This window comes from Salvelinus namaycush, unplaced genomic scaffold, assembly GCF_016432855.1.
Source record: "Salvelinus namaycush isolate Seneca unplaced genomic scaffold, SaNama_1.0 Scaffold475, whole genome shotgun sequence".
NCBI classification, from domain to species: Eukaryota; Metazoa; Chordata; class Actinopteri; order Salmoniformes; family Salmonidae; genus Salvelinus; species Salvelinus namaycush.
This window is the reverse complement of record NW_024061170.1, coordinates 35,123-62,340: the sequence shown is the minus strand read 5'-3', so window position 1 is coordinate 62,340 and position 27,218 is coordinate 35,123. Positions and strand designations below refer to the sequence as shown.

The 27,218-nt window shown below is 45.9% G+C and overlaps 1 protein-coding gene across 1 annotated transcript in view; it reads right to left on the bottom strand.

Moving 5' to 3' along the window:
- Nucleotides 1-4,950: 4,950 nt before the first annotated feature.
- The window catches only part of LOC120041557 (isocitrate dehydrogenase [NADP], mitochondrial-like), a 50,880-nt gene continuing 28,612 nt past the window's right edge, over nucleotides 4,951-27,218 (bottom strand). Inside the window, exons 8-9 of the mRNA XM_038986434.1 lie at nucleotides 11,682-11,774; nucleotides 4,951-5,292 (exon numbers count right to left, since the gene is read on the bottom strand). Coding sequence (XP_038842362.1) covers nucleotides 5,208-5,292; nucleotides 11,682-11,774 — 178 coding nt within the window. The 3' untranslated portion in view covers nucleotides 4,951-5,207. The remainder of the gene's footprint in view (nucleotides 5,293-11,681; nucleotides 11,775-27,218) is intronic.

The window sequence follows — 27,218 nt, the reverse complement described above, 5'->3', positions numbered from 1 at the left end:
GCCTACAGCGTAGAGACGTCAGCGTCCTACAGCGTAGGGACGTCAGCGGCCTACAGCGTAGGGACGTCAGCGGCCTACAGCGTAGACACGTCAGCGGCCTACAGCGTAGACACGTCAGCGTCTTACAGCGTAGACACGTCAGCTTCCTACAGCGTAGAGACGTCAGCGACCTACAGCGTAGACACGTCAGCGTCCTACAGCGTAGACACGTCAGCGGCCTACAGCGTAGACACGTCAGCGTCCTACAGCGTAGACACGTCAGCTTCCTACAGCGTAGACACGTCAGCGGCCTACAGCGTAGAGACGTCAGCGGCCTACAGCGTAGACACGTCAGCGGCCTACAGCGTAGACACGTCAGCGGCCTACAGCGTAGAGACGTCAGCGGCCTACAGCGTAGACACGTCAGCTTCCTACAGCGTAGACACGTCAGCGTCCTACAGCGTAGAGACGTCAGCGGCCTACAGCGTAGACACGTCGGCTTCCTACAGCGTAGACACGTCAGCGTCCTACAGCGTAGAGACGTCGGCGTCCTACAGCGTAGACACGTCGGCGTCCTACAGCGTAGACACGTCGGCGTCCTACAGCGTAGAGACGTCGGCTTCCTACAGCGTAGAGACGTCGGCTTCCTACAGCGTAGACGTCGGCTTCCTACAGCGTCGACACGTCAGCAGCCTACAGCGTAGAGACGTACAGCGCCCTACAGCGTAGAGACGTCAGCGTCCTACAGCGTAGAGACGTCAGCGTCCTACAGCGTAGACACGTCAGCGTCCTACAGCGTAGACACGTCAGCGTCCTACAGCGTAGACACGTCAGCGTCCTACAGCGTAGAGACGTCAGCGGCCTACAGCGTAGACACGTCAGCGGCCTACAGCGTAGACACGTCAGCGTCCTACAGCGTAGACACGTCAGCGGCCTACAGCGTAGACACGTACAGCGGCCTACAGCGTAGACACGTACAGCGTCTACGCTGGGTTGACGCTACATAACCCAGTTAGGGTTGACGCTACATAACCCAGTTAGGTTAGGGTTGACGCTACATAACCCAGTTAGGTTAGGGTTGACGCTACATAACCCAGTTAGGTTATGGTTAACGCTACATAACCGAGTTAGGTTAGGGTTGACGCTACATAACCCAGTTAGGTTAGGGTTGACGCTACATAACCAAGTTAGGTTAGGGTTGACGCTACATAACCCAGTTAGGTTAGGGTTGACGCTACATAACCCAGTTAGGTTAGGGTTGACGCTACATAACCCAGTTAGGTTAGGGTTAGCGCTACATAACCCAGTTAGGTTAGGGTTGACGCTACATAACCCAGTTAGGTTAGGGTTGACGCTGCATAACCCAGTTAGGTTAGGGTTGACGCTACATAACCCAGTTAGGTTAGGGTTGACGCTACATAACCCAGTTAGGTTAGGGTTGACGCTGCATAACCCAGTTAGGTTAGGGTTAACGCTACATAACCCAGTTAGGTTAGGGTTGACGCTACATAACCCAGTTAGGTTAGGGTTGACGCTACATAACCCAGTTAGGTTAGGGTTGACGCTACATAACCCAGTTAGGTTAGGGTTGACGCTACATAACCCAGTTAGGTTAGGGTTGACGCTACATAACCAAGTTAGGTTAGGGTTGACGCTACATAACCCAGTTAGGTTAGGGTTGACGCTACATAACCCAGTTAGGTTAGGGTTGACGCTACATAACCCAGTTAGGTTAGGGTTGACGCTGCATAACCCAGTTAGGTTAGGGTTGACGCTACATAACCCAGTTAGGTTAGGGTTGACGCTACATAACCCAGTTAGGTTAGGGTTGACGCTACATAACCCAGTTAGGTTAGGGTTGACGCTACATAACCCAGTTAGGTTAGGGTTGACGCTACATAACCCAGTTAGGTTAGGGTTGACGCTACATAACCCAGTTAGGTTAGGGTTAACGCTACATAACCCAGTTAGGTTAGGGTTGACGCTACATAACCCAGTTAGGTTAGGGTTAACGCTACATAACCCAGTTAGGTTAGGGTTGACGCTACATAACCAAGTTAGGTTAGGGTTGACGCTACATAACCAAGTTAGGTTAGGGTTGACGCTACATAACCAAGTTAGGTTAGGGTTGACGCTACATAACCCAGTTAGGTTAGGGTTGACGCTACATAACCAAGTTAGGTTAGGGTTGACGCTACATAACCAAGTTAGGTTAGGGTTGACGCTACATAACCCAGTTAGGTTAGGGTTGACGCTACATAACCAAGTTAGGTTAGGGTTGACGCTACATAACCCAGTTAGGTTAGGGTTGACGCTACATAACCAAGTTAGGTTAGGGTTGACGCTACATAACCCAGTTAGGTTAGGGTTGACGCTACATAACCAAGTTAGGTTAGGGATGACGCTACATAACCCAGTTAGGTTAGGGTTGACGCTACATAACCAAGTTAGGTTAGGGTTGACGCTACATAACCAAGTTAGGTTAGGGTTGACGCTACATAACCAAGTTAGGTTAGGGTTGACATTACATAACCAAGTTAGGTTAGGGTTGACGCTACATAACCCAGTTAGGTTAGGGTTGACGCTACATAACCCAGTTAGGTTAGGGTTGACGCTACATAACCCAGTTAGGTTAGGGTTGACGCTACATAACCCAGTTAGGTTAGGGTTGACGCTACATAACCCAGTTAGGTTAGGGTTGACGCTACATAACCCAGTTAGGTTAGGGTTGACGCTACATAACCCAGTTAGGTTAGGGTTGACGCTACATAACCCAGTTAGGTTAGGGTTGACGCTACATAACCCAGTTAGGTTAGGGTTGACGCTACATAACCCATTTAGGTTAGGGTTGACGCTACATAACCAAGTTAGGTTAGGGTTGACGCTACATAAACAAGTTAGGTTAGGGTTGACGCTACATAACCCAGTTAGGTTAGGGTTAACGCTACATAACCCAGTTAGGTTAGGGTTGACGCTACATAACCAAGTTAGGTTAGGGTTAACGCTACATAACCCAGTTAGGTTAGGGTTGACGCTACATAACCCAGTTAGGTTAGGGTTGACGCTACATAACCCAGTTAGGTTAGGGTTAACGCTACATAACCCAGTTAGGTTAGGGTTGACGCTACATAACCCAGTTAGGTTAGGGTTGACGCTACATAACCCAGTTAGGTTAGGGTTGACGCTACATAACCCAGTTAGGTTAGGGTTGACGCTACATAACCCAGTTAGGTTAGGGTTGACGCTACATAACCCAGTTAGGTTAGGGTTGACGCTACATAACCCAGTTAGGTTAGGGTTGACGCTACATAACCAAGTTAGGTTAGGGTTGACGCTACATAACCAAGTTAGGTTAGGGTTGACGCTACATAACCCAGTTAGGTTAGGGTTGACGCTACATAACCCAGTTAGGTTAGGGTTGACGCTACATAACCAAGTTAGGTTAGGGTTGACGCTACATAACCCAGTTAGGTTAGGGTTGACGCTACATAACCCAGTTAGGTTAGGGTTGACGCTACATAACCCAGTTAGGTTAGGGTTGACGCTACATAACCCAGTTAGGTTAGGGTTGACGCTACATAACCCAGTTAGGGTAGGGTTGACGCTACATAACCCAGTTAGGTTAGGGTTGACGCTACATAACCAAGTTAGGTTAGGGTTGACGCTACATAACCCAGTTAGGTTAGGGTTAACGCTACATAACCCAGTTAGGTTAGGGTTGACGCTACATAACCCAGTTAGGTTAGGGTTAACGCTACATAACCCAGTTAGGTTAGGGTTGACGCTACATAACCCAGTTAGGTTAGGGTTGACGCTACATAACCAAGTTAGGTTAGGGTTGACGTTAGGTTAGGGTTGCGTGCGTTAAAGTGAGACCGCACCGAAATTAATGGCGGAATAGTAGGTCAACATTTTTCAACAGAACAACGAATTAACTTCATAAATAGTTCTTACTTTTTGATGAGCTTCCATCAGAATCTTATGCAAGTGGTCCTTTGTCCAGAATCATCGTTGCTCGGTTGTAGATTGCCGTCTTCAACTTAGGAATTAGCAGTAAACATTAGCCATGTGGCGAAGACGTGCCCAACTCACTATAACGCAGCAGAAATATCCGAAAATCGCAATATACTGATATAAACTGATATAACTCGGTTTAAAATAACTACATTATGATGTCTTTAACACCTATATCGAATAAAATCAGAGCCGGATATATCTAAGGCCTATAACGAGAGCTTTTCAGAATGCCATCCTGAGGTCTGTCTCGCGTCATGGCGAACGTTGAAAAGAGTGCACCCCACGTACCAAGACCCTTTATATGGCCTCAGATCTGCCTAGCAACTCCATTCCAATTCTCACTGCTTGCTGACATCTAGGGGAAGGCGTATGCAGTGCATGTCGACCAATAGAATACATGCAAATTAATAAACTAACCCTGGAACAGATTGCCTGATTTCAGATTTCTCACTTCCTGACAGGAAGTTTGCTCCAACTTGAGTTCTGTTTTACTCACAGATATAATTCAAACGGTTTTAGAAACTAGAGAGTGTTTTCTATCCAATAGTAATAATAATATGCATATTGTACGAGCAAGAATTGAGTACGAGGCAGTTTAATTTGGGAACGAATTTTTATAAAGTGAAAACAGCACCCCCTATTGAGAAAAGGTTAAGAACAAACTCTTATTTACAATGACGGCCTACCAAAAGGCTAAAGGCGTCCTGCTGGGGCTTGGATTCAACATAAAATGGAGGATATATAGAGAGAGACACCACAACACTAAATATAGAGAGACACCACAACACTAAATATAGAGAGACACCACAACACTATATATAGAGAGACACCACAACACTATATATAGAGAGACACCACAACACTAAATATAGAGAGACACCACAACACTACATATAGAGAGACACCACAACACTAAATATAGAGAGACACCACAACACTAAATATAGAGAGACACCACAACACTATATATAGAGAGACACCACAACACTAAATATAGAGAGACACCACAACACTATATATAGAGAGACACCACAACACTAAATAAAGAGACACCTCAACACTACATATAGAGAGACATCACAACATTACATAAAGAGACACCACAACACTACATATAGAGAGACAACACAACATTACATAAAGAGAGACAACACAACATGGCAGCAACACAGATCTAATCTAAGTTAGTGGTGGTGTTGTCGTCCTCCTCTTCACTTGCTCAGAGCCTTGTCCAGGTTGGTCCTGATGGCGTCCAGAAAGTCGGATGTGTTGACGTAATGTTCATTCAGCTTGCAGCTGCAAAATCACATGAAAGGTTGGATTAGATTAAACACTTTGATGAACTAGAAAGGTGTGTACGACAACACTAAGGGCCCTATTCAATCCGATTGCGGGTTATAGGCATTGCAGCTTTTCAAGGCAATTTCCGATTGAGCCAACAGCACATAGTTATTGTTTTTGTTGAAACGGAGGAGAGGAGAGACCAGCATTGTGGTAATGACGATGAAACGGAGGAGAGGAGAGACCAGCATTGTGGTAATGATGATGAAACGGAGGAGAGGAGCATCCAGCATTGTGGTAATGACGATGAAACGGAGGAGAGGAGCGACCAGCATTGTGGTAATGATGATGAAACGGAGGAGAGGAGAGACCAGCATTGTGGTAATGACGATGAAACGGAGGAGAGGAGAGACCAGCATTGTGGTAATGATGATGAAACGGAGGAGAGGAGCATCCAGCATTGTGGTAATGACGATGAAACGGAGGAGAGGAGAGACCAGCATTGTGGTAATGATGATGAAACGGAGGAGAGGAGCATCCAGCATTGTGGTAATGACGATGAAACGGAGGAGAGGAGCGACCAGCATTGTGGTAATGATGATGAAACGGAGGAGAGGAGCGTCCAGCATTGTGGTAATGATGAAATGGAGGAGAGGAGAGACCAGCATTGTGGTAATGATGATGAAACGGAGGAGAGGAGAGACCAGCATTGTGGTAATGATGATGAAACGGAGGAGAGGAGAGACCAGCATTGTGGTAATGATGATGAAACGGAGGAGAGGAGAGACCAGCATTGTGGTAATGATGATGAAACGGAGGAGAGGAGCGTCCAGCATTGTGGTAATGATGAAATGGAGGAGAGGAGAGACCAGCATTGTGGTAATGATGATGAAACAGAGGAGAGGAGAGACCAGCATTGTGGTAATGATGATGAAACAGAGGAGAGGAGAGACCAGCATTGTGGTAATGATGATGAAACGGAGGAGAGGAGAGACCAGCATTGTGGTAATGATGATGAAACGGAGGAGAGGAGCGTCCAGCATTGTGGTAATGACGATGAAACGGAGGAGAGGAGAGACCAGCATTGTGGTAATGATGATGAAACGGAGGAGAGGAGCGACCAGCATTGTGGTAATGATGATGAAACGGAGGAGAGGAGCGACCAGCATTGTGGTAATGATGATGAAACGGAGGAGAGGAGAGACCAGCATTGTGGTAATGATGATGAAACGGAGGAGAGGAGAGACCAGCATTGTGGTAATGATGATGAAACGGAGGAGAGGAGCGTCCAGCATTGTGGTAATGATGATGAAACGGAGGAGAGGAGAGACCAGCATTGTGGTAATGTTGATGAAACGGAGGAGAGGAGCGACCAGCATTGTGGTAATGATGATGAAACGGAGGAGAGGAGCGACCAGCATTGTGGTAATGATGATGAAACGGAGGAGAGGAGAGACCAGCATTGTGGTAATGATGATGAAACGGAGGAGAGGAGCGTCCAGCATTGTGGTAATGATGATGAAACGGAGGAGAGGAGAGACCAGCATTGTGGTAATGACGATGAAACGGAGGAGAGGAGAGACCAGCATTGTGGTAATGACGATGAAACGGAGGAGAGGAGCGACCAGCATTGTGGTAATGATGATGAAACGGAGGAGAGGAGCGTCCAGCATTGTGGTAATGATGAAATGGAGGAGAGGAGAGACCAGCATTGTGGTAATGATGATGAAACGGAGGAGAGGAGAGACCAGCATTGTGGTAATGATGATGAAACGGAGGAGAGGAGAGACCAGCATTGTGGTAATGATGATGAAACGGAGGAGAGAGACCAGCATTGTGGTAATGATGATGAAACGGAGGAGAGGAGCGTCCAGCATTGTGGTAATGACGATGAAACGGAGGAGAGGAGAGACCAGCATTGTGGTAATGATGATGAAACGGAGGAGAGGAGCGTCCAGCATTGTGGTAATGATGATGAAACGGAGGAGAGGAGAGACCAGCATTGTGGTAATGATGATGAAACGGAGGAGAGGAGCGTCCAGCATTGTGGTAATGACGATGAAACGGAGGAGAGGAGAGACCAGCATTGTGGTAATGACGATGAAACGGAGGAGAGGAGCATCCAGCATTGTGGTAATGACGATGAAACGGAGGAGAGGAGAGACCAGCATTGTGGTAATGACGATGAAACGGAGGAGAGGAGCATCCAGCATTGTGGTAATGACGATGAAACGGAGGAGAGGAGAGACCAGCATTGTGGTAATGATGATGAAACGGAGGAGAGGAGCATCCAGCATTGTGGTAATGACGATGAAACAGAGGAGAGGAGAGACCAGCATTGTGGTAATGACGATGAAACGGAGGAGAGGAGAGACCAGCATTGTGGTAATGATGATGAAACGGAGGAGGAGCGTCCAGCATTGTGGTAATGATGATGAAACAGAGGAGAGGAGAGACCAGCATTGTGGTAATGATGATGAAACGGAGGAGAGGAGAGACCTGCATTGTGGTAATGACGATGAAACGGAGGAGAGGAGAGACCAGCATTGTGGTAATGATGAAACGGAGGAGAGGAGAGACCAGCATTGTGGTAATGATGACCTAACCCTAACGGAGGAGAGGAGCGTCCAGCATTGTGGTAATGATGATGAAACGGAGAGGAGTGTCCAGCATTGTGGTAATGATGATGAAACGGAGGAGAGGAGCGTCCAGCATTGTGGTAATGACGATGAAACGGAGGAGAGGAGAGACCAGCATTGTGGTAATGACGATGAAACGGAGGAGAGGAGCGTCCAGCATTGTGGTAATGACGATGAAACGGAGGAGAGGAGAGACCAGCATTGTGGTAATGATGATGAAACGGAGGAGAGGAGCGTCCAGCATTGTGGTAATGATGATGAAACGGAGGAGAGGAGAGACCAGCATTGTGGTAATGATGATGAAACGGAGGAGAGGAGCGTCCAGCATTGTGGTAATGATGATGAAACGGAGGAGAGGAGAGACCAGCATTGTGGTAATGATGATGAAACGGAGGAGAGGAGAGACCAGCATTGTGGTAATGATGATGAAACGGAGGAGAGGAGCGTCCAGCATTGTGGTAATGATGATGAAACGGAGGAGAGGAGCGCTCCGAGGGGAAAAAAACAGTATTGGTTGTTTGAAGTAACTTCTTTGCTGTTGTAATATCGCAAACAGAAGAAAAAAAATCACCATTACGGATTCCAGCTTTAAAACTGGCAATGTTCATAACCCGCAATCTGATTGAATCATAGGTTTCAGTTGGCCAGGGTTATACTGCGGACATGACTGTACTGTATTGTACTGTCTAGTGTAGTCACTTGGCCAGGTTCATACTGCGAACATGACTGTACTGTATAATACTGTATAGTGTAGTCACTTGGCCAGGTTCATACTGCGGACATGACTGTACTGTATTGTACTGTATAGTGTAGTCACTTGGCCAGGGTTATACTGCGGACATGACTGTATAGTGTAGTCACTTGGCCAGGGTTATACTGCGGACATGACTGTACTGTATTGTAGTGTATAGTGTAGTCACTTGGCCAGGGTTATACTGCGGACATGACTGTATAGTGTAGTCACTTGGCCAGGGTTATACTGCGGACATGACTGTACTGTATTGTAGTGTATAGTGTAGTCACTTGGCCAGGGTTATACTGTGGACATGACTGTACTGTATTGTACTGTCTAGTGTAGTCACTTGGCCAGGTTCATACTGCGGACATGACTGTACTGTATTGTAGTGTATAGTGTAGTCACTTGGCCAGGGTTATACTGCGGACATGACTGTACTGTATTGTAGTGTATAGTGTAGTCACTTGGCCAGGGTTATACTGTGGACATGACTGTACTGTATTGTACTGTCTAGTGTAGTCACTTGGCCAGGGTTATACTGTGGACATGACTGTACTGTATTGTACTGTATAGTGTAGTCACTTGGCCAGGGTTATACTGCGGAAATGACTGTACTGTAGTGTACTGTCTAGTGTAGTCACTTGGCCAGGGTTATACTGTGGACATGACTGTACTGTATTGTACTGTATAGTGTAGTCACTTGGCCAGGGTTATACTGCGGAAATGACTGTACTGTAGTGTACTGTCTAGTGTAGTCACTTGGCCAGGGTTATACTGTGGACATGACTGTACTGTATTGTACTGTATAGTGTAGTCACTTGGCCAGGTTCATACTGTGGACATCACTGTCCTGTATTGTACTGTATAGTGTAGTCACTTGGCCAGGTTCATACTGCGGACATGACTGTACTGTATTGTACTGTATAGTGTAGTCACTTGGCCAGGGTTATACTGCGGACATGACTGTATAGTGTAGTCACTTGGCCAGGGTTATACTGTGGACATGACTGTACTGTATTGTAGTGTCTAGTGTAGTCACTTGGCCAGGTTCATACTGTGGACATGACTGTACTGTATTGTACTGTCTAGTGTAGTCACTTGGCCAGGGTTATACTGCGGACATGACTGTATAGTGTAGTCACTTGGCCAGGGTTATACTGTGGACATGACTGTACTGTATTGTACTGTCTAGTGTAGTCACTTGGCCAGGGTTATACTGCGGACATGACTGTACTGTATTGTACTGTATAGTGTAGTCACTTGGCCAGGTTCATACTGCGGACATGACTGTCCTGTATTGTACTGTATAGTGTAGTCACTTGGCCAGGGTTATACTGCGGACATGACTGTACTGTATTGTACTGTATAGTGTAGTCACTTGGCCAGGGTTATACTGCGGACATGACTGTACTGTATTGTACTGTATAGTGTAGTCACTTGGCCAGGGTTATACTGCGGACATGACTGTACTGTATTGTACTGTCTAGTGTAGTCACTTGACCAGGGTTATACTGCGGACATGACTGTACTGTATTGTACTGTATAGTGTAGTCACTTGGCCAGGTTCATACTGCGGACATGACTGTACTGTATTGTACTGTATAGTGTAGTCACTTGGCCAGGTTCATACTGCGGACATGACTGTACTGTATTGTACTGTATAGTGTAGTCACTTGGCCAGGGTTATACTGCGGACATGACTGTATAGTGTAGTCACTTGGCCAGGGTTATACTGCGGACATGACTGTATAGTGTAGTCACTTGGCCAGGTTCATACTGCGGACATGACTGTACTGTATTGTACTGTATAGTGTAGTCACTTGGCCAGGTTCATACTGTGGACATGACTGTACTGTATTGTACTGTCTAGTGTAGTCACTTGGCCAGGTTCATACTGCGGACAAGACTGTACTGTATTGTACTGTATAGTGTAGTCACTTGGCCAGGGTTATACTGTGGACATGACTGTACTGTAATGTATTGTCTAGTGTAGTCACTTGGCCAGGTTCATACTGTGGACATGACTGTACTGTATTGTACTGTATAGTGTAGTCACTTGGCCAGGGTTATACTGCGGACATGACTGTACTGTATTGTACTGTCTAGTGTAGTCACTTGGCCAGGTTCATACTGCGGAAATGACTGTACTGTATTGTACTGTATAGTGTAGTCACTTGGCCAGGTTCATACTGCGGACATGACTGTACTGTATTGTACTCTATAGTGTAGTCACTTGGCCAGGGTTATACTGTGGACATGACTGTACTGTATTGTACTCTATAGTGTAGTCACTTGGCCAGGGTTATACTGCGGACATGACTGTACTGTATTGTACTGTATAGTGTAGTCACTTGGCCAGGGTTATACTGCGGACATGACTGTACTGTATTGTACTGTATAGTGTAGTCACTTGGCCAGGGTTATACTGCGGACATGACTGTACTGTATTGTACTGTCTAGTGTAGTCACTTGGCCAGGGTTATACTGTGGACATGACTGTACTGTATTGTACTGTCTAGTGTAGTCACTTGGCCAGGGTTATACTGCGGACATGACTGTATAGTGTAGTCACTTGGCCAGGGTTATACTGTGGACATGACTGTACTGTATTGTACTGTCTAGTGTAGTCACTTGGCCAGGGTTATACTGTGGACATGACTGTACTGTATTGTACTGTATAGTGTAGTCACTTGGCCAGGGTTATACTGTGGACATGAATGTACTGTATTGTACTGTATAGTGTAGTCACTTGGCCAGGGTTATACTGTGGACATGAATGTACTGTATTGTACTGTCTAGTGTAGTCACTTGGCCAGGGTTATACTGTGGACATGAATGTACTGTATTGTACTGTATAGTGTAGTCACTTGGCCAGGTTCATACTGCGGACATGAATGTATAGTGTAGTCACTTGGCCAGGGTTATACTGCGGACATGACTGTATAGTGTAGTCACTTGGCCAGGTTCATACTGCGGACATGACTGTACTGTATTGTAGTGTATAGTGTAGTATATATGCGTGTAGTCACTTGGCCAGGCCGTGGATGCAGCCGGCCAGGTCCTTGGTCATCACACCACTCTCCACGATCTCCACACACACCCTCTCCAGAGTCTGGGAGAACCTACAGGTCAACAGGGGTCAGGGTTAATTACCTACAGGTCAACAGGGGTCAGGGTTAGTTACCTACAGGCCAACAGGGGTCAGGGTTAGTTACCTACAGGTCAACAGGGGTCAGGGTTAGTTACCTACAGGTCAACAGGGGTCAGGGTTAGTTACCTACAGGTCAACAGGGGTCAGGGTTAATTACCTACAGGTCAACAGGGGTCAGGGTTAGTTACCTACAGGCCAACAGGGGTCAGGGTTAGTTACCTACAGGTCAACAGGGGTCAGGGTTAGTTACCTACAGGTCAACAGGGGTCAGGGTTAGTTACCTACAGGTCAACAGGGGTCAGGGTTAGTTACCTACAGGTCAACAGGGGTCAGGGTTAGTTACCTACAGGTCAACAGGGGTCAGGGTTAGTTACCTACAGGTCAACAGGGGTCAGGGTTAGTTACCTACAGGTCAACAGGGGTCAGGGTTAGTTACCTACAGGTCAACAGGGGTCAGGGTTAGTTACCTACAGGTCAACAGGGGTTAGTTACCTACAGGTCAACAGGGGTCAGGGTTAGTTACCTACATGTCAACAGGGGTCAGGGTTAGTTACCTACAGGTCAACAGGGGTCAGGGTTAGTTACCTACAGGTCAACAGGGGTCAGGGTTAGTTACCTACAGGTCAACAGGGGTCAGGGTTAGTTACCTACAGGTCAACAGGGGTCAGGGTTAGTTACCTACAGGTCAACAGGGGTCAGGGTTAGTTACCTACAGGTCAACAGGGGTCAGGGTTAGTTACCTACAGGTCAACAGGGGTTAGTTACCTACAGGTCAACAGGGGTCAGGGTTAGTTACCTACAGGTCAACAGAGGTCAGGGTTAGTTACCTACAGGTCAACAGGGGTTAGTTACCTACAGGTCAACAGGGGTCAGGGTTAGTTACCTACAGGTCAACAGGGGTCAGGGTTAGTTACCTACAGGTCAACAGGGGTTAGGGTTAGTTACCTACAGGTCAACTGGGTTCAGGGTTAGTTACCTACAGGTCAACAGGGGTTAGGGTTAGTTACCTACAGGTCAACAGGGGTCAGGGTTAGTTACCTACAGGTCAACAGGGGTTAGTTACCTACAGGTCAACAGGGGTCAGGGTTAGTTACCTACAGGTCAACAGGGGTCAGGGTTAGTTACCTACAGGTCAACAGGGGTTAGTTACCTACAGGTCAACAGGGGTCAGGGTTAGTTACCTACAGGTCAACAGGGGTCAGGGTTAGTTACCTACAGGTCAACAGGGGTCAGGGTTAGTTACCTACAGGTCAACAGGGGTCAGGGTTAGTTACCTACAGGTCAACAGGGGTCAGGGTTAGTTACCTACAGGTCAACAGGGGTTAGTTACCTACAGGTCAACAGGGGTCAGGGTTAGTTACCTACATGTCAACAGGGGTCAGGGTTAGTTACCTACAGGTCAACAGGGGTCAGGGTTAGTTACCTACAGGTCAACAGGGGTCAGGGTTAGTTACCTACAGGTCAACAGGGGTCAGGGTTAGTTACCTACAGGTCAACAGGGGTCAGGGTTAGTTACCTACAGGTCAACAGGGGTCAGGGGTAGTTACCTACAGGTCAACAGGGGTTAGTTACCTACAGGTCAACAGGGGTCAGGGTTAGTTACCTACAGGTCAACAGGGGTCAGGGTTAGTTACCTACAGGTCAACAGGGGTTAGTTACCTACAGGTCAACAGGGGTCAGGGTTAGTTACCTACAGGTCAACAGGGGTCAGGGTTAGTTACCTACAGGTCAACAGGGGTTAGGGTTAGTTACCTACAGGTCAACTGGGGTCAGGGTTAGTTACCTACAGGTCAACAGGGTCAGGGTTAGTTACCTACAGGTCAACAGGGGTCAGGGTTAATTACCTACAGGTCAACAGGGGTCAGGGTTAGTTACCTACAGGCCAACAGGGGTCAGGGTTAGTTACCTACAGGTCAACAGGGGTCAGGGTTAGTTACCTACAGGTCAACAGGGGTCAGGGTTAGTTACCTACAGGTCAACAGGGGTCAGGGTTAGTTACCTACAGGTCAACAGGGGTCAGGGTTAGTTACCTACAGGTCAACAGGGGTCAGGGTTAGTTACCTACAGGTCAACAGGGGTCAGGGTTAGTTACCTACAGGTCAACAGGGGTCAGGGTTAGTTACCTACAGGTCAACAGGGGTCAGGGTTAGTTACCTACAGGTCAACAGGGGTTAGTTACCTACAGGTCAACAGGGGTCAGGGTTAGTTACCTACATGTCAACAGGGGTCAGGGTTAGTTACCTACAGGTCAACAGGGGTCAGGGTTAGTTACCTACAGGTCAACAGGGGTCAGGGTTAGTTACCTACAGGTCAACAGGGGTCAGGGTTAGTTACCTACAGGTCAACAGGGGTCAGGGTTAGTTACCTACAGGTCAACAGGGGTCAGGGTTAGTTACCTACAGGTCAACAGGGGTCAGGGTTAGTTACCTACAGGTCAACAGGGGTCAGGGTTAGTTACCTACAGGTCAACAGGGGTCAGGGTTAGTTACCTACAGGTCAACAGGGGTTAGTTACCTACAGGTCAACAGGGGTCAGGGTTAGTTACCTACAGGTCAACAGAGGTCAGGGTTAGTTACCTACAGGTCAACAGGGGTTAGTTACCTACAGGTCAACAGGGGTCAGGGTTAGTTACCTACAGGTCAACAGGGGTCAGGGTTAGTTACCTACAGGTCAACAGGGGTTAGGGTTAGTTACCTACAGGTCAACTGGGTTCAGGGTTAGTTACCTACAGGTCAACAGGGGTTAGGGTTAGTTACCTACAGGTCAACAGGGGTCAGGGTTAGTTACCTACAGATCAACAGGGGTTAGTTACCTACAGGTCAACAGGGGTCAGGGTTAGTTACCTACAGGTCAACAGGGGTCAGGGTTAGTTACCTACAGGTCAACAGGGGTCAGGGTTAGTTACCTACAGGTCAACAGGGGTCAGGGTTAGTTACCTACAGGTCAACAGGGGTCAGGGTTAGTTACCTACAGGTCAACAGGGGTCAGGGTTAGTTACCTACAGGTCAACAGGGGTCAGGGTTAGTTACCTACAGGTCAACAGGGGTCAGGGTTAGTTACCTACAGGTCAACAGGGGGGTTAGTTACCTACAGGTCAACAGGGGTCAGGGTTAGTTACCTACAGGTCAACAGGGGTCAGGGTTAGTTACCTACAGGTCAACAGGGGTCAGGGTTAGTTACCTACAGGTCAACAGGGGTCAGGGTTAGTTACCTACAGGTCAACAGGGGTCAGGGTTAGTTACCTACAGGTCAACAGGGGTCAGGGTTAGTTACCTACAGGTCAACAGGGGTCAGGGTTAGTTACCTACAGGTCAACAGGGGTCAGGGTTAGTTACCTACAGGTCAACAGGGGTCAGGGTTAGTTACCTACAGGTCAACAGGGGTCAGGGTTAGTTACCTACAGGTCAACAGGGGTCAGGGTTAGTTACCTACAGGTCAACAGGGGTCAGGGTTAGTTACCTACAGGTCAACAGGGGTCAGGGTTAGTTACCTACAGGTCAACAGGGGTCAGGGTTAGTTACCTACAGGTCAACAGGGGTCAGGGTTAGTTACCTACAGGTCAACAGGGGTCAGGGTTAGTTACCTACAGGTCAACAGGGGTCAGGGTTAGTTACCTACAGGTCAACAGGGGTCAGGGTTAGTTACCTACAGGTCAACAGGGGTCAGGGTTAGTTACCTACAGGTCAACAGGGGTCAGGGTTAGTTACCTACAGGTCAACAGGGGTCAGGGTTAGTTACCTACAGGTCAACAGGGGTCAGGGTTAGTTACCTACAGGTCAACAGGGGTCAGGGTTAGTTACCTACAGGTCAACAGGGGTCAGGGTTAGTTACCTACAGGTCAACAGGGGTCAGGGTTAGTTACCTACAGGTCAACAGGGGTCAGGGTTAGTTACCTACAGGTCAACAGGGGTCAGGGTTAGTTACCTACAGGTCAACAGGGGTCAGGGTTAGTTACCTACAGGTCAACAGGGGTCAGGGTTAGTTACCTACAGGTCAACAGGGGTCAGGGTTAGTTACCTACAGGTCAACAGGGGTTAGTTACCTACAGGTCAACAGGGGTCAGGGTTAGTTACCTACAGGTCAACAGAGGTCAGGGTTAGTTACCTACAGGTCAACAGGGGTTAGTTACCTACAGGTCAACAGGGGTCAGGGTTAGTTACCTACAGGTCAACAGGGGTCAGGGTTAGTTACCTACAGGTCAACAGGGGTTAGGGTTAGTTACCTACAGGTCAACTGGGTTCAGGGTTAGTTACCTACAGGTCAACAGGGGTTAGGGTTAGTTACCTACAGGTCAACAGGGGTCAGGGTTAGTTACCTACAGGTCAACAGGGGTTAGTTACCTACAGGTCAACAGGGGTCAGGGTTAGTTACCTACAGGTCAACAGGGGTCAGGGTTAGTTACCTACAGGTCAACAGGGGTTAGTTACCTACAGGTCAACAGGGGTCAGGGTTAGTTACCTACAGGTCAACAGGGGTCAGGGTTAGTTACCTACAGGTCAACAGGGGTCAGGGTTAGTTACCTACAGGTCAACAGGGGTCAGGGTTAGTTACCTACAGGTCAACAGGGGTCAGGGTTAGTTACCTACAGGTCAACAGGGGTCAGGGTTAGTTACCTACAGGTCAACAGGGGTTAGTTACCTACAGGTCAACAGGGGTCAGGGTTAGTTACCTACATGTCAACAGGGGTCAGGGTTAGTTACCTACAGGTCAACAGGGGTCAGGGTTAGTTACCTACAGGTCAACAGGGGTCAGGGTTAGTTACCTACAGGTCAACAGGGGTCAGGGTTAGTTACCTACAGGTCAACAGGGGTCAGGGTTAGTTACCTACAGGTCAACAGGGGTCAGGGTTAGTTACCTACAGGTCAACAGGGGTTAGTTACCTACAGGTCAACAGGGGTCAGGGTTAGTTACCTACAGGTCAACAGGGGTCAGGGTTAGTTACCTACAGGTCAACAGGGGTTAGTTACCTACAGGTCAACAGGGGTCAGGGTTAGTTACCTACAGGTCAACAGGGGTCAGGGTTAGTTACCTACAGGTCAACAGGGGTTAGGGTTAGTTACCTACAGGTCAACTGGGGTCAGGGTTAGTTACCTACAGGTCAACAGGGGTTAGGGTTAGTTACCTACAGGTCAACAGGGGTCAGGGTTAGTTACCTACAGGTCAACAGGGGTTAGTTACCTACAGGTCAACAGGGGTCAGGGTTAGTTACCTACAGGTCAACAGGGGTCAGGGTTAGTTACCTACAGGTCAACAGGGGTTAGTTACCTACAGGTCAACAGGGGTCAGGGTTAGTTACCTACAGGTCAACAGGGGTTAGTTACCTACAGGTCAACAGGGGTCAGGGTTAGTTACCTACAGGTCAACAGGGGTCAGGGTTAGTTACCTACAGGTCAACAGGGGTCAGGGTTAGTTACCTACAGGTCAACAGGGGTTAGTTACCTACAGGTCAACAGGGTCAGGGTTAGTTACCTACAGGTCAACAGGGATTAGTTACCTACAGGTCAACAGGGGTTAGTTACCTACAGGTCAACAGGGGTTAGTTACCTACAGGTCAACAGGGGTTAGTTACCTACAGGTCAACAGGGGTTAGGGTTAGTTACCTACAGGTCAACAGGGGTCAGGGTTAGTTACCTACAGGTCAACAGGGGTTAGTTACCTACAGGTCAACAGGGGTCAGGGTTAGTTACCTACAGGTCAACAGGGGTTAGGGTTAGTTACCTACAGGTCAACAGGGGTCAGGGTTAGTTACCTACAGGTCAACAGGGGTCAGGGTTAGTTACCTACAGGTCAACAGGGGTCAGGGTTAGTTACCTACAGGTCAACAGGGGTCAGGGTTAGTTACCTACAGGTCAACAGGGGTCAGGGTTAGTTACCTACAGGTCAACAGGGGTCAGGGTTAGTTACCTACAGGTCAACAGGGGTCAGGGTTAGTTACCTACAGGTCAACAGGGGTTAGGGTTAGTTACCTACAGGTCAACTGGGTTCAGGGTTAGTTACCTACAGGTCAACAGGGGTTAGGGTTAGTTACCTACAGGTCAACAGGGGTCAGGGTTAGTTACCTACAGGTCAACAGGGGTTAGTTACCTACAGGTCAACAGGGGTCAGGGTTAGTTACCTACAGGTCAACAGGGGTCAGGGTTAGTTACCTACAGGTCAACAGGGGTTAGTTACCTACAGGTCAACAGGGGTCAGGGTTAGTTACCTACAGGTCAACAGGGGTCAGGGTTAGTTACCTACAGGTCAACAGGGGTCAGGGTTAGTTACCTACAGGTCAACAGGGGTCAGGGTTAGTTACCTACAGGTTAACAGGGGTCAGGGTTAGTTACCTACAGGTCAACAGGGGTTAGTTACCTACAGGTCAACAGGGGTCAGGGTTAGTTACCTACATGTCAACAGGGGTCAGGGTTAGTTACCTACAGGTCAACAGGGGTCAGGGTTAGTTACCTACAGGTCAACAGGGGTCAGGGTTAGTTACCTACAGGTCAACAGGGGTCAGGGTTAGTTACCTACAGGTCAACAGGGGTCAGGGTTAGTTACCTACAGGTCAACAGGGGTCAGGGTTAGTTACCTACAGGTCAACAGGGGTCAGGGTTAGTTACCTACAGGTCAACAGGGGTCAGGGTTAGTTACCTACAGGTCAACAGGGGTTAGTTACCTACAGGTCAACAGGGGTCAGGGTTAGTTACCTACAGGTCAACAGGGGTCAGGGTTAGTTACCTACAGGTCAACAGGGGTTAGGGTTAGTTACCTACAGGTCAACTGGGGTCAGGGTTAGTTACCTACAGGTCAACAGGGGTTAGGGTTAGTTACCTACAGGTCAACAGGGGTCAGGGTTAGTTACCTACAGGTCAACAGGGGTTAGTTACCTACAGGTCAACAGGGGTCAGGGTTAGTTACCTACAGGTCAACAGGGGTCAGGGTTAGTTACCTACAGGTCAACAGGGGTCAGGGTTAGTTACCTACAGGTCAACAGGGGTCAGGGTTAGTTACCTACAGGTCAACAGGGGTCAGGGTTAGTTACCTACAGGTCAACAGGGGTCAGGGTTAGTTACCTACAGGTTAACAGGGGTCAGGGTTAGTTACCTACAGGTCAACAGGGGTTAGTTACCTACAGGTCAACAGGGGTCAGGGTTAGTTACCTACATGTCAACAGGGGTCAGGGTTAGTTACCTACAGGTCAACAGGGGTCAGGGTTAGTTACCTACAGGTCAACAGGGGTCAGGGTTAGTTACCTACAGGTCAACAGGGGTCAGGGTTAGTTACCTACAGGTCAACAGGGGTCAGGGTTAGTTACCTACAGGTCAACAGGGGTCAGGGTTAGTTACCTACAGGTCAACAGGGGTCAGGGTTAGTTACCTACAGGTCAACAGGGGTTAGTTACCTACAGGTCAACAGGGGTCAGGGTTAGTTACCTACAGGTCAACAGGGGTTAGTTACCTACAGGTCAACAGGGGTCAGGGTTAGTTACCTACAGGTCAACAGGGGTCAGGGTTAGTTACCTACAGGTCAACAGGGGTTAGGGTTAGTTACCTACAGGTCAACTGGGGTCAGGGTTAGTTACCTACAGGTCAACAGGGGTTAGGGTTAGTTACCTACAGGTCAACAGGGGTCAGGGTTAGTTACCTACAGGTCAACAGGGGTTAGTTACCTACAGGTCAACAGGGGTCAGGGTTAGTTACCTACAGGTCAACAGGGGTCAGGGTTAGTTACCTACAGGTCAACAGGGGTTAGTTACCTACAGGTCAACAGGGGTCAGGGTTAGTTACCTACAGGTCAACAGGGGTTAGTTACCTACAGGTCAACAGGGGTCAGGGTTAGTTACCTACAGGTCAACAGGGGTCAGGGTTAGTTACCTACAGGTCAACAGGGGTCAGGGTTAGTTACCTACAGGTCAACAGGGGTTAGTTACCTACAGGTCAACAGGGGTCAGGGTTAGTTACCTACAGGTCAACAGGGGTTAGTTACCTACAGGTCAACAGGGGTTAGTTACCTACAGGTCAACAGGGGTTAGTTACCTACAGGTCAACAGGGGTTAGTTACCTACAGGTCAACAGGGGTTAGGGTTAGTTACCTACAGGTCAACAGGGGTCAGGGTTAGTTACCTACAGGTCAACAGGGGTTAGTTATCTACAGGTCAACAGGGGTCAGGGTTAGTTACCTACAGGTCAACAGGGGTTAGGGTTAGTTACCTACAGGTCAACAGGGGTCAGGGTTAGTTACCTACAGGTCAACAGGGGTCAGGGTTAGTTACCTACAGGTCAACAGGGGTCAGGGTTAGTTACCTACAGGTCAACAGGGGTCAGGGTTAGTTACCTACAGGTCAACAGGGGTCAGGGTTAGTTACCTACAGGTCAACAGGGGTCAGGGTTAGTTACCTACAGGTCAACAGGGGTCAGGGTTAGTTACCTACAGGTCAACAGGGGTCAGGGTTAGTTACCTACAGGTCAACAGGGGTCAGGGTTAGTTACCTACAGGTCAACAGGGGTCAGGGTTAGTTACCTACAGGTCAACAGGGGTCAGGGTTAGTTACCTACAGGTCAACAGGGGTCAGGGTTAGTTACCTACAGGTCAACAGGGGTCAGGGTTAGTTACCTACAGGTCAACAGGGGTTAGGGTTAGTTACCTACAGGTCAACTGGGGTCAGGGTTAGTTACCTACAGGTCAACAGGGGTCAGGGTTAGTTACCTACATGTCAACAGGGGTCAATGAGACAACAGCAGGTTAAGTTTGCTGAAAATAAACGCAGTTGACAGTGAGAGGACATTTCTTTTTTTGCTGAGTATATTACAGGTTTTCATAGTTATTGATGTATTACAGGTAAGGGTTTTAGTAGTTATTGATAAAATCAAATGTTATTTGTCACATGCGCCGAATACAACAGGTGAAATGCTTACTTACAAGCCCTTAACTAACAATGCAGTTTTAAGAAAAATGTGTTAAGTAAAAAAATAGATTTAAAAAAAGAACAAATTCTTAAAGAGCAGCAGTAAAATAACAGTAGCGATGTTATATACAGGGGGTACCGGTGCAGAGTCAATGTGGAGGCTATATACAGGGTATTACGGTGCAGAGTCAATGTGGAGACTATATACAGGGGGTACTGGTGCAGAGTCAATGTGGAGGCTATATACAGGGGGTACCGGTACAGAGTCAATGTGGAGGCTATATACAGGGGGTACTGGTGCCGAGTCAATGTGAAGGCTATATACAGGTGGTACTGGTACAGAGTCAATGTGCGGGAGCACCGGTTAGTCAAGCAGCGTGAAAGAGGGTGTGGGGGGAACAATGCAAATAGTCTGGGTAGCCATTTGATTAGATGTTCAGGAGTGTTATGGCTTGGGGGTAGAAGCTGTTAAGAAGTATTTTGGACCTAGACTTGGTGCTCCGGTACCACTTCCTGTGCAGTAGCAGAGAGAACAGTCTATGACTAGGGTGGCTGGAGTCTTTGGCAGTTGTTAGGGCCTTCCTCTGATACCAGGCAGTGATGCAACCAGTCAGGATGCTCTCGATGGTGCAGCTGTAGAATCTTTTGAGGATCTGGGGACCCATGCCAAATCTTTTTAGTCTCCTGAGGGGGAAAAGGTTTTGTCGTGCGCTCTTCACAACTGTCTTGGTGTGTTTGGACCATGATAGATCATTGGTGATGTGGACACCAAGGAACTTGAAGCTCTCAACCTGCTCCACTACAGCCCCGTCGATGAGAATGGGGGCGTGCTCGGTCCTCCTTTTCCTGTAGTCCACAATCATCTCCTTTGCCTTGATCACGTGAGGGAGAGGTTGTTATCCTGGCACCACCCGGCCAGGTCTCTGACCTCCCTATAGGCTGTCTCATCGTTGTCGGTGATCAGGCCTACCATTGTTGTGTCATCAGCTAATTTAATGATGGTGTTGGAGTCATGCCTAGCCGTGCGGTCATGAGTGAACAGGGAGTACAGGAGGAGACTAAGTATGCACCCCTGAGGGGCCCCCGTGTTGAGGATCAGTGTGGCGGATGTGTTGTTACCTACCCTTACTACCTGGGGGCGGCCCGTCAGGAAGTCCAGGATCCAGTTGCAGAGGGATGTGTTGAGTCCCAGGGTCCTTAGCTTAGTGATGAGCTTTGTGGGCACTATGGTGTTGAACGCTGAGCTGTAGTCAATAAATAACATTCTCACGTAGGTGTTCCTTTTGTCCAGGTGGGAAAGGGCAGTGTGGAGTGAAATAGAGATTGTGTCATCTGTGGATCTGTTGGGGCGGTATGAAAATTGGAGTGGGTCTAGGGTTTCTGGGATAATGGTGTTGATGTGACCATGACCAGCCTTTCCAAGCTACAGACGTGAGTGCTACGGGTCGGTAGTGATTTAGGCAGGTTACCTGAGTGTTCTTGGGCAAAGGGACTATGGTGGTCTGCTTGAAACATGTTGGTATTACAGACTCAGTCAGGGACAGGTTGAAAATGTCAGTGAAGACACTTGCCAGTTGGTCAGTGCATGGTCGGAGTACACGTCCTGGCCTTGTGAATGATGACCTGTTTAAAGGTCTTACTCACTTCGGCTACAGAGAGCGTAGCCGATGTGATGTACAGTCGTCTCGAACAGCTGATGCTCTCATGCATGCTTCAGTGTTGCTATTCTCGAAGCAAGCATAGAAGTAATTTAGCTCGTCTGGTAGGCTCGTGTCACTGGGCAGCTGTGGGGACAACGTCATCAATGCACTTATTGATGAAGCCAGTGACTGATGTGGTGTACTCCTCAATGCCATTGGAAGAATCCCGGAACATATTCCTGTCTGTGCTAGCAAAACAGTCCTGTAGCTTAGCATCTGCATCATCTTACCACTTCCTTATTGACTGAGTCACTGGTGCTTACTGCTTTAGATTTTGCATTGAAGTCCCAGGCCACTAGGAGCAACGCCTCTGGATGAGCGTTTTCCTGTTTGCTTATGGCCGTATACAGCTCATTGAGTGCGGTTTTAGTGCAGCATCGGTCTGTGGTGGTAAATAGACAGCTAAGAAAAATATAGATAAACTCTCTTGGTAAATAGTGTGGTCTACAGCTTATCGTGAGATACTCTACCTCAGGCGAGCAAAACCTCGAGACTTCCTTAATATTAGATTTCGTGCACCAGCTGTTGTTTACAAATATACACAGATCACCACCCCTTGTCTTACTGGAGGCAGCTGTTCTATCTTGCCGATACAGTGTAAAACCTGCCAGCTGTATCTTATCCATGTCATCGTTCAGCCACGACTTGGTGAAACATAAGATATTACAGTTTTTAAAGTCCCGTTGGTAGCATATTCGCGATCGTAGCTTGCTTATTTTGTTATCCAATGACGTTGGCTAATAGGACTGATGGTAGAGGCAGATTACCCACTCGCCGTCGGTTCCTTACAAGGCACCCCAATATCTCTGTCGCTTTCTCATGCGAATGACGTGGATTTGGGCCTTGTCGGGTGTCTGAAATAAATCCTTCGCGTCCGACTCATTAAAGAAAAAACGTTCTCCAGTACGAGGTGAGAAATCGATGTCCTGCTATCCAGACAGTGGCAGAAACATTGTGTCCAAAATAACTTACAAATAACGCGAAAAAACACACAATAGCACAATTGGTTAGGAAGCCGTAGAACGGCAGCCATCTCCTCTGGCGTCACTTTTTCCACGAACATCAATAACTAATATAATAATATATTACAGGTCAGGGTTTTAGTAGTTATTGATGTATTACAGGTTTTAGTAGTTATTGAGATATTACAGGTCAGGGTTTTAGTAGTTATTGAGATATTACAGGTCAGGGTTTTAGTAGTTATTGAGATATTACAGGTCAGGGTTTTAGTAGTTATTGAGATATTACAGGTCAGGGTTTTAGTAGTTATTGAGATATTACAGGTCAGCGTTTTAGTAGTTATTGATATATTACAGGTCAGGGTTTTAGTAGTTATTGAGATATTACAGGGTTTTAGTAGTTATTGAGATATTACAGGGTTTTAGTAGTTATTGAGATATTACAGGTCAGGGTTTTAGTAGTTATTGAGATATTACAGGGTTTTAGTAGTTATTGAGATATTACAGGGTTTTAGTGGTTATTGAGATATTACAGGTCAGGGTTTTAGTAGTTATTGAGATATTACAGGGTTTTAGTAGTTATTGAGATATTACAGGTCAGGGTTTTAGTAGTTATTGATATATTACAGGGTTTTAGTAGTTATTGAGATATTACAGGTCAGCGTTTTAGTAGTTATTGAGATATTACAGGGTTTTAGTAGTTATTGAGATATTACAGGGTTTTAGTAGTTATTGAGATATTACAGGGTTTTAGTAGTTATTGAGATATTACAGGTTTTAGTAGTTATTGATATATTACAGGTCAGGGTTTTAGTAGTTATTGAGAGATTACAGGGTTTTAGTAGTTATTGATATATTACAGGTCAGGGTTTTAGTAGTTATTGAGATATTACAGGTCAGGGTTTTAGTAGTTATTGAGATATTACAGGTCAGGGTTTTAGTAGTTATTGAGATATTACAGGTCAGCGTTTTAGTAGTTATTGATATATTACAGGTCAGGGTTTTAGTAGTTATTGAGATATTACAGGTCAGGGTTTTAGTAGTTATTGAGATATTACAGGGTTTTAGTAGTTATTGAGATATTACAGGGTTTTAGTGGTTATTGAGATATTACAGGTCAGGGTTTTAGTAGTTATTGAGATATTACAGGGTTTTAGTAGTTATTGAGATATTACAGGTCAGGGTTTTAGTAGTTATTGATATATTACAGGGTTTTAGTAGTTATTGAGATATTACAGGTTTTAGTAGTTATTGATATATTACAGGTCAGCGTTTTAGTAGTTATTGAGAGATTACAGGGTTTTAGTAGTTATTGATATATTACAGGTCAGGGTTTTAGTAGTTATTGAGATATTACAGGTCAGGGTTTTAGTAGTTATTGAGATATTACAGGTCAGGGTTTTAGTATTTATTGAGATATTACAGGGTTTTAGTAGTTATTGAGATATTACAGGGTTTTAGTACTTATTGATATATTACAGGTTTTAGTAGTTATTGAGATATTACAGGTTTTAGTAGTTATTGAGATATTACAGGTTTTAGTAGTTATTGAGATATTACAGGTTTTAGTAGTTATTGAGATATTACAGGTCAGGGTTTTAGTAGTTATTGAGATATTACAGGTCAGCGTTTTAGTAGTTATTGAGGTATGACAGGGTTTTAGTAGTTATTGAGATATTACAGGTTTTAGTAGTTATTGATATTACAGGTCAGCGTTTTAGTAGTTATTGAGATATTACAGGGTTTTAGTAGTTATTGATATATTACAGGTCAGGGTTTTAGTAGTTATTGAGATATTACAGGGTTTTAGTAGTTATTGAGATATTAGAGGGTTTTAGTAGTTATTGAGATATTACAGGGTTTTAGTAGTTATTGAGATATTACAGGGTTTTAGTAGTTATTGAGATATTACAGGTCAGGGTTTTAGTAGTTATTGAGATATTACAGGGTTTTAGTAGTTATTGAGATATTACAGGGTTTTAGTGGTTATTGAGATATTACAGGTCAGGGTTTTAGTAGTTATTGAGATATTACAGGGTTTTAGTAGTTATTGAGATATTACAGGTCAGGGTTTTAGTAGTTATTGAGATATTACAGGGTTTTAGTAGTTATTGAGATATTACAGGTTTTAGTAGTTATTGATATATTACAGGTCAGCGTTTTAGTAGTTATTGAGAGATTACAGGGTTTTAGTAGTTATTGATATATTACAGGTCAGGGTTTTAGTAGTTATTGAGATATTACAGGTCAGGGTTTTAGTAGTTATTGAGATATTACAGGTCAGGGTTTTAGTATTTATTGAGATATTACAGGGTTTTAGTAGTTATTGAGATATTACAGGGTTTTAGTACTTATTGATATATTACAGGTTTTAGTAGTTATTGAGATATTACAGGTTTTAGTAGTTATTGAGATATTACAGGTTTTAGTAGTTATTGAGATATTACAGGTTTTAGTAGTTATTGAGATATTACAGGTCAGGGTTTTAGTAGTTATTGAGATATTACAGGTCAGCGTTTTAGTAGTTATTGAGGTATGACAGGGTTTTAGTAGTTATTGAGATATTACAGGTTTTAGTAGTTATTGATATTACAGGTCAGCGTTTTAGTAGTTATTGAGATATTACAGGGTTTTAGTAGTTATTGATATATTACAGGTCAGGGTTTTAGTAGTTATTGAGATATTACAGGGTTTTAGTAGTTATTGAGATATTAGAGGGTTTTAGTAGTTATTGAGATATTACAGGTCAGGGTTTTAGTAGTTATTGAGATATTACAGGTTTTAGTAGTTATTGAGATATTACAGGTCAGGGTTTTAGTAGTTATTGAGATATTACAGGTCAGGGTTTTAGTAGTTATTGAGAGATTACAGGGTTTTAGTAGTTATTGATATATTACAGGTCAGGGTTTTAGTAGTTATTGAGATATTACAGGTCAGGGTTTTAGTAGTTATTGAGATATTACAGGGTTTTAGTAGTTATTGAGATATTACAGGGTTTTAGTAGTTATTGATATATTACAGGTTTTAGTAGTTATTGATATATTACAGGTCAGCGTTTTAGTAGTTATTGAGATATTACAGGTTTTAGTAGTTATTGATATATTACAGGGTTTTAGTGGTTATTGAGATATTACAGGTCAGGGTTTTAGTAGTTATTGAGATATTACAGGTTTTAGTAGTTATTGAGATATTACAGGTCAGCGTTTTAGTAGTTATTGAGATATTACAGGGTTTTAGTAGTTATTGAGATATTGCAGGTCAGGGTTTTAGTATTTATTGAGATATTACAGGGTTTTAGTAGTTATTGAGATATTACAGGTTTTAGTACCTCCTCCCAGCTTCCAACTGCACTGAAGATAGGAAACACTGTCACCACCGACAAATCCACTATAATTGAGAATTTCAATAAGCATTTTTCTACGGCTGGTCATGCTTTCCACCTGGCTACCCCTACCCCGGTCAACAGCACTGCACCCCCCACAGCAACTCGCCCAATCCTTCCCCATTTCTCTTTCTCCCAAATACAGTCAGCTGATGTTCTGAAAGAGCTGCAAAATCTGGACCCTTACAAATCAGCCGGGCTAGATAATCTGGACCCTTTCTTTCTAAAACTATCTGCTGAAATTGTTGCCACCCCTATTACTAGCCTTTTCAACCTCTCTTTCGTGTCGTCTGAGATTCCCAAAGATTGGAAAGCAGCTGCGGTTATCCCCCTCTTCAAAGGGGGGGACACTCTTGACCCAAACAGCTACAGACCCATATCTATCCTACCCTGCCTTTCTAAGGTCTTCGAAAGCCAAGTTAACAAACAGATTACCGACCATTTCGAATCCCACCATACCTTCTCCGCTATGCAATCTGGTTTCAGAGCT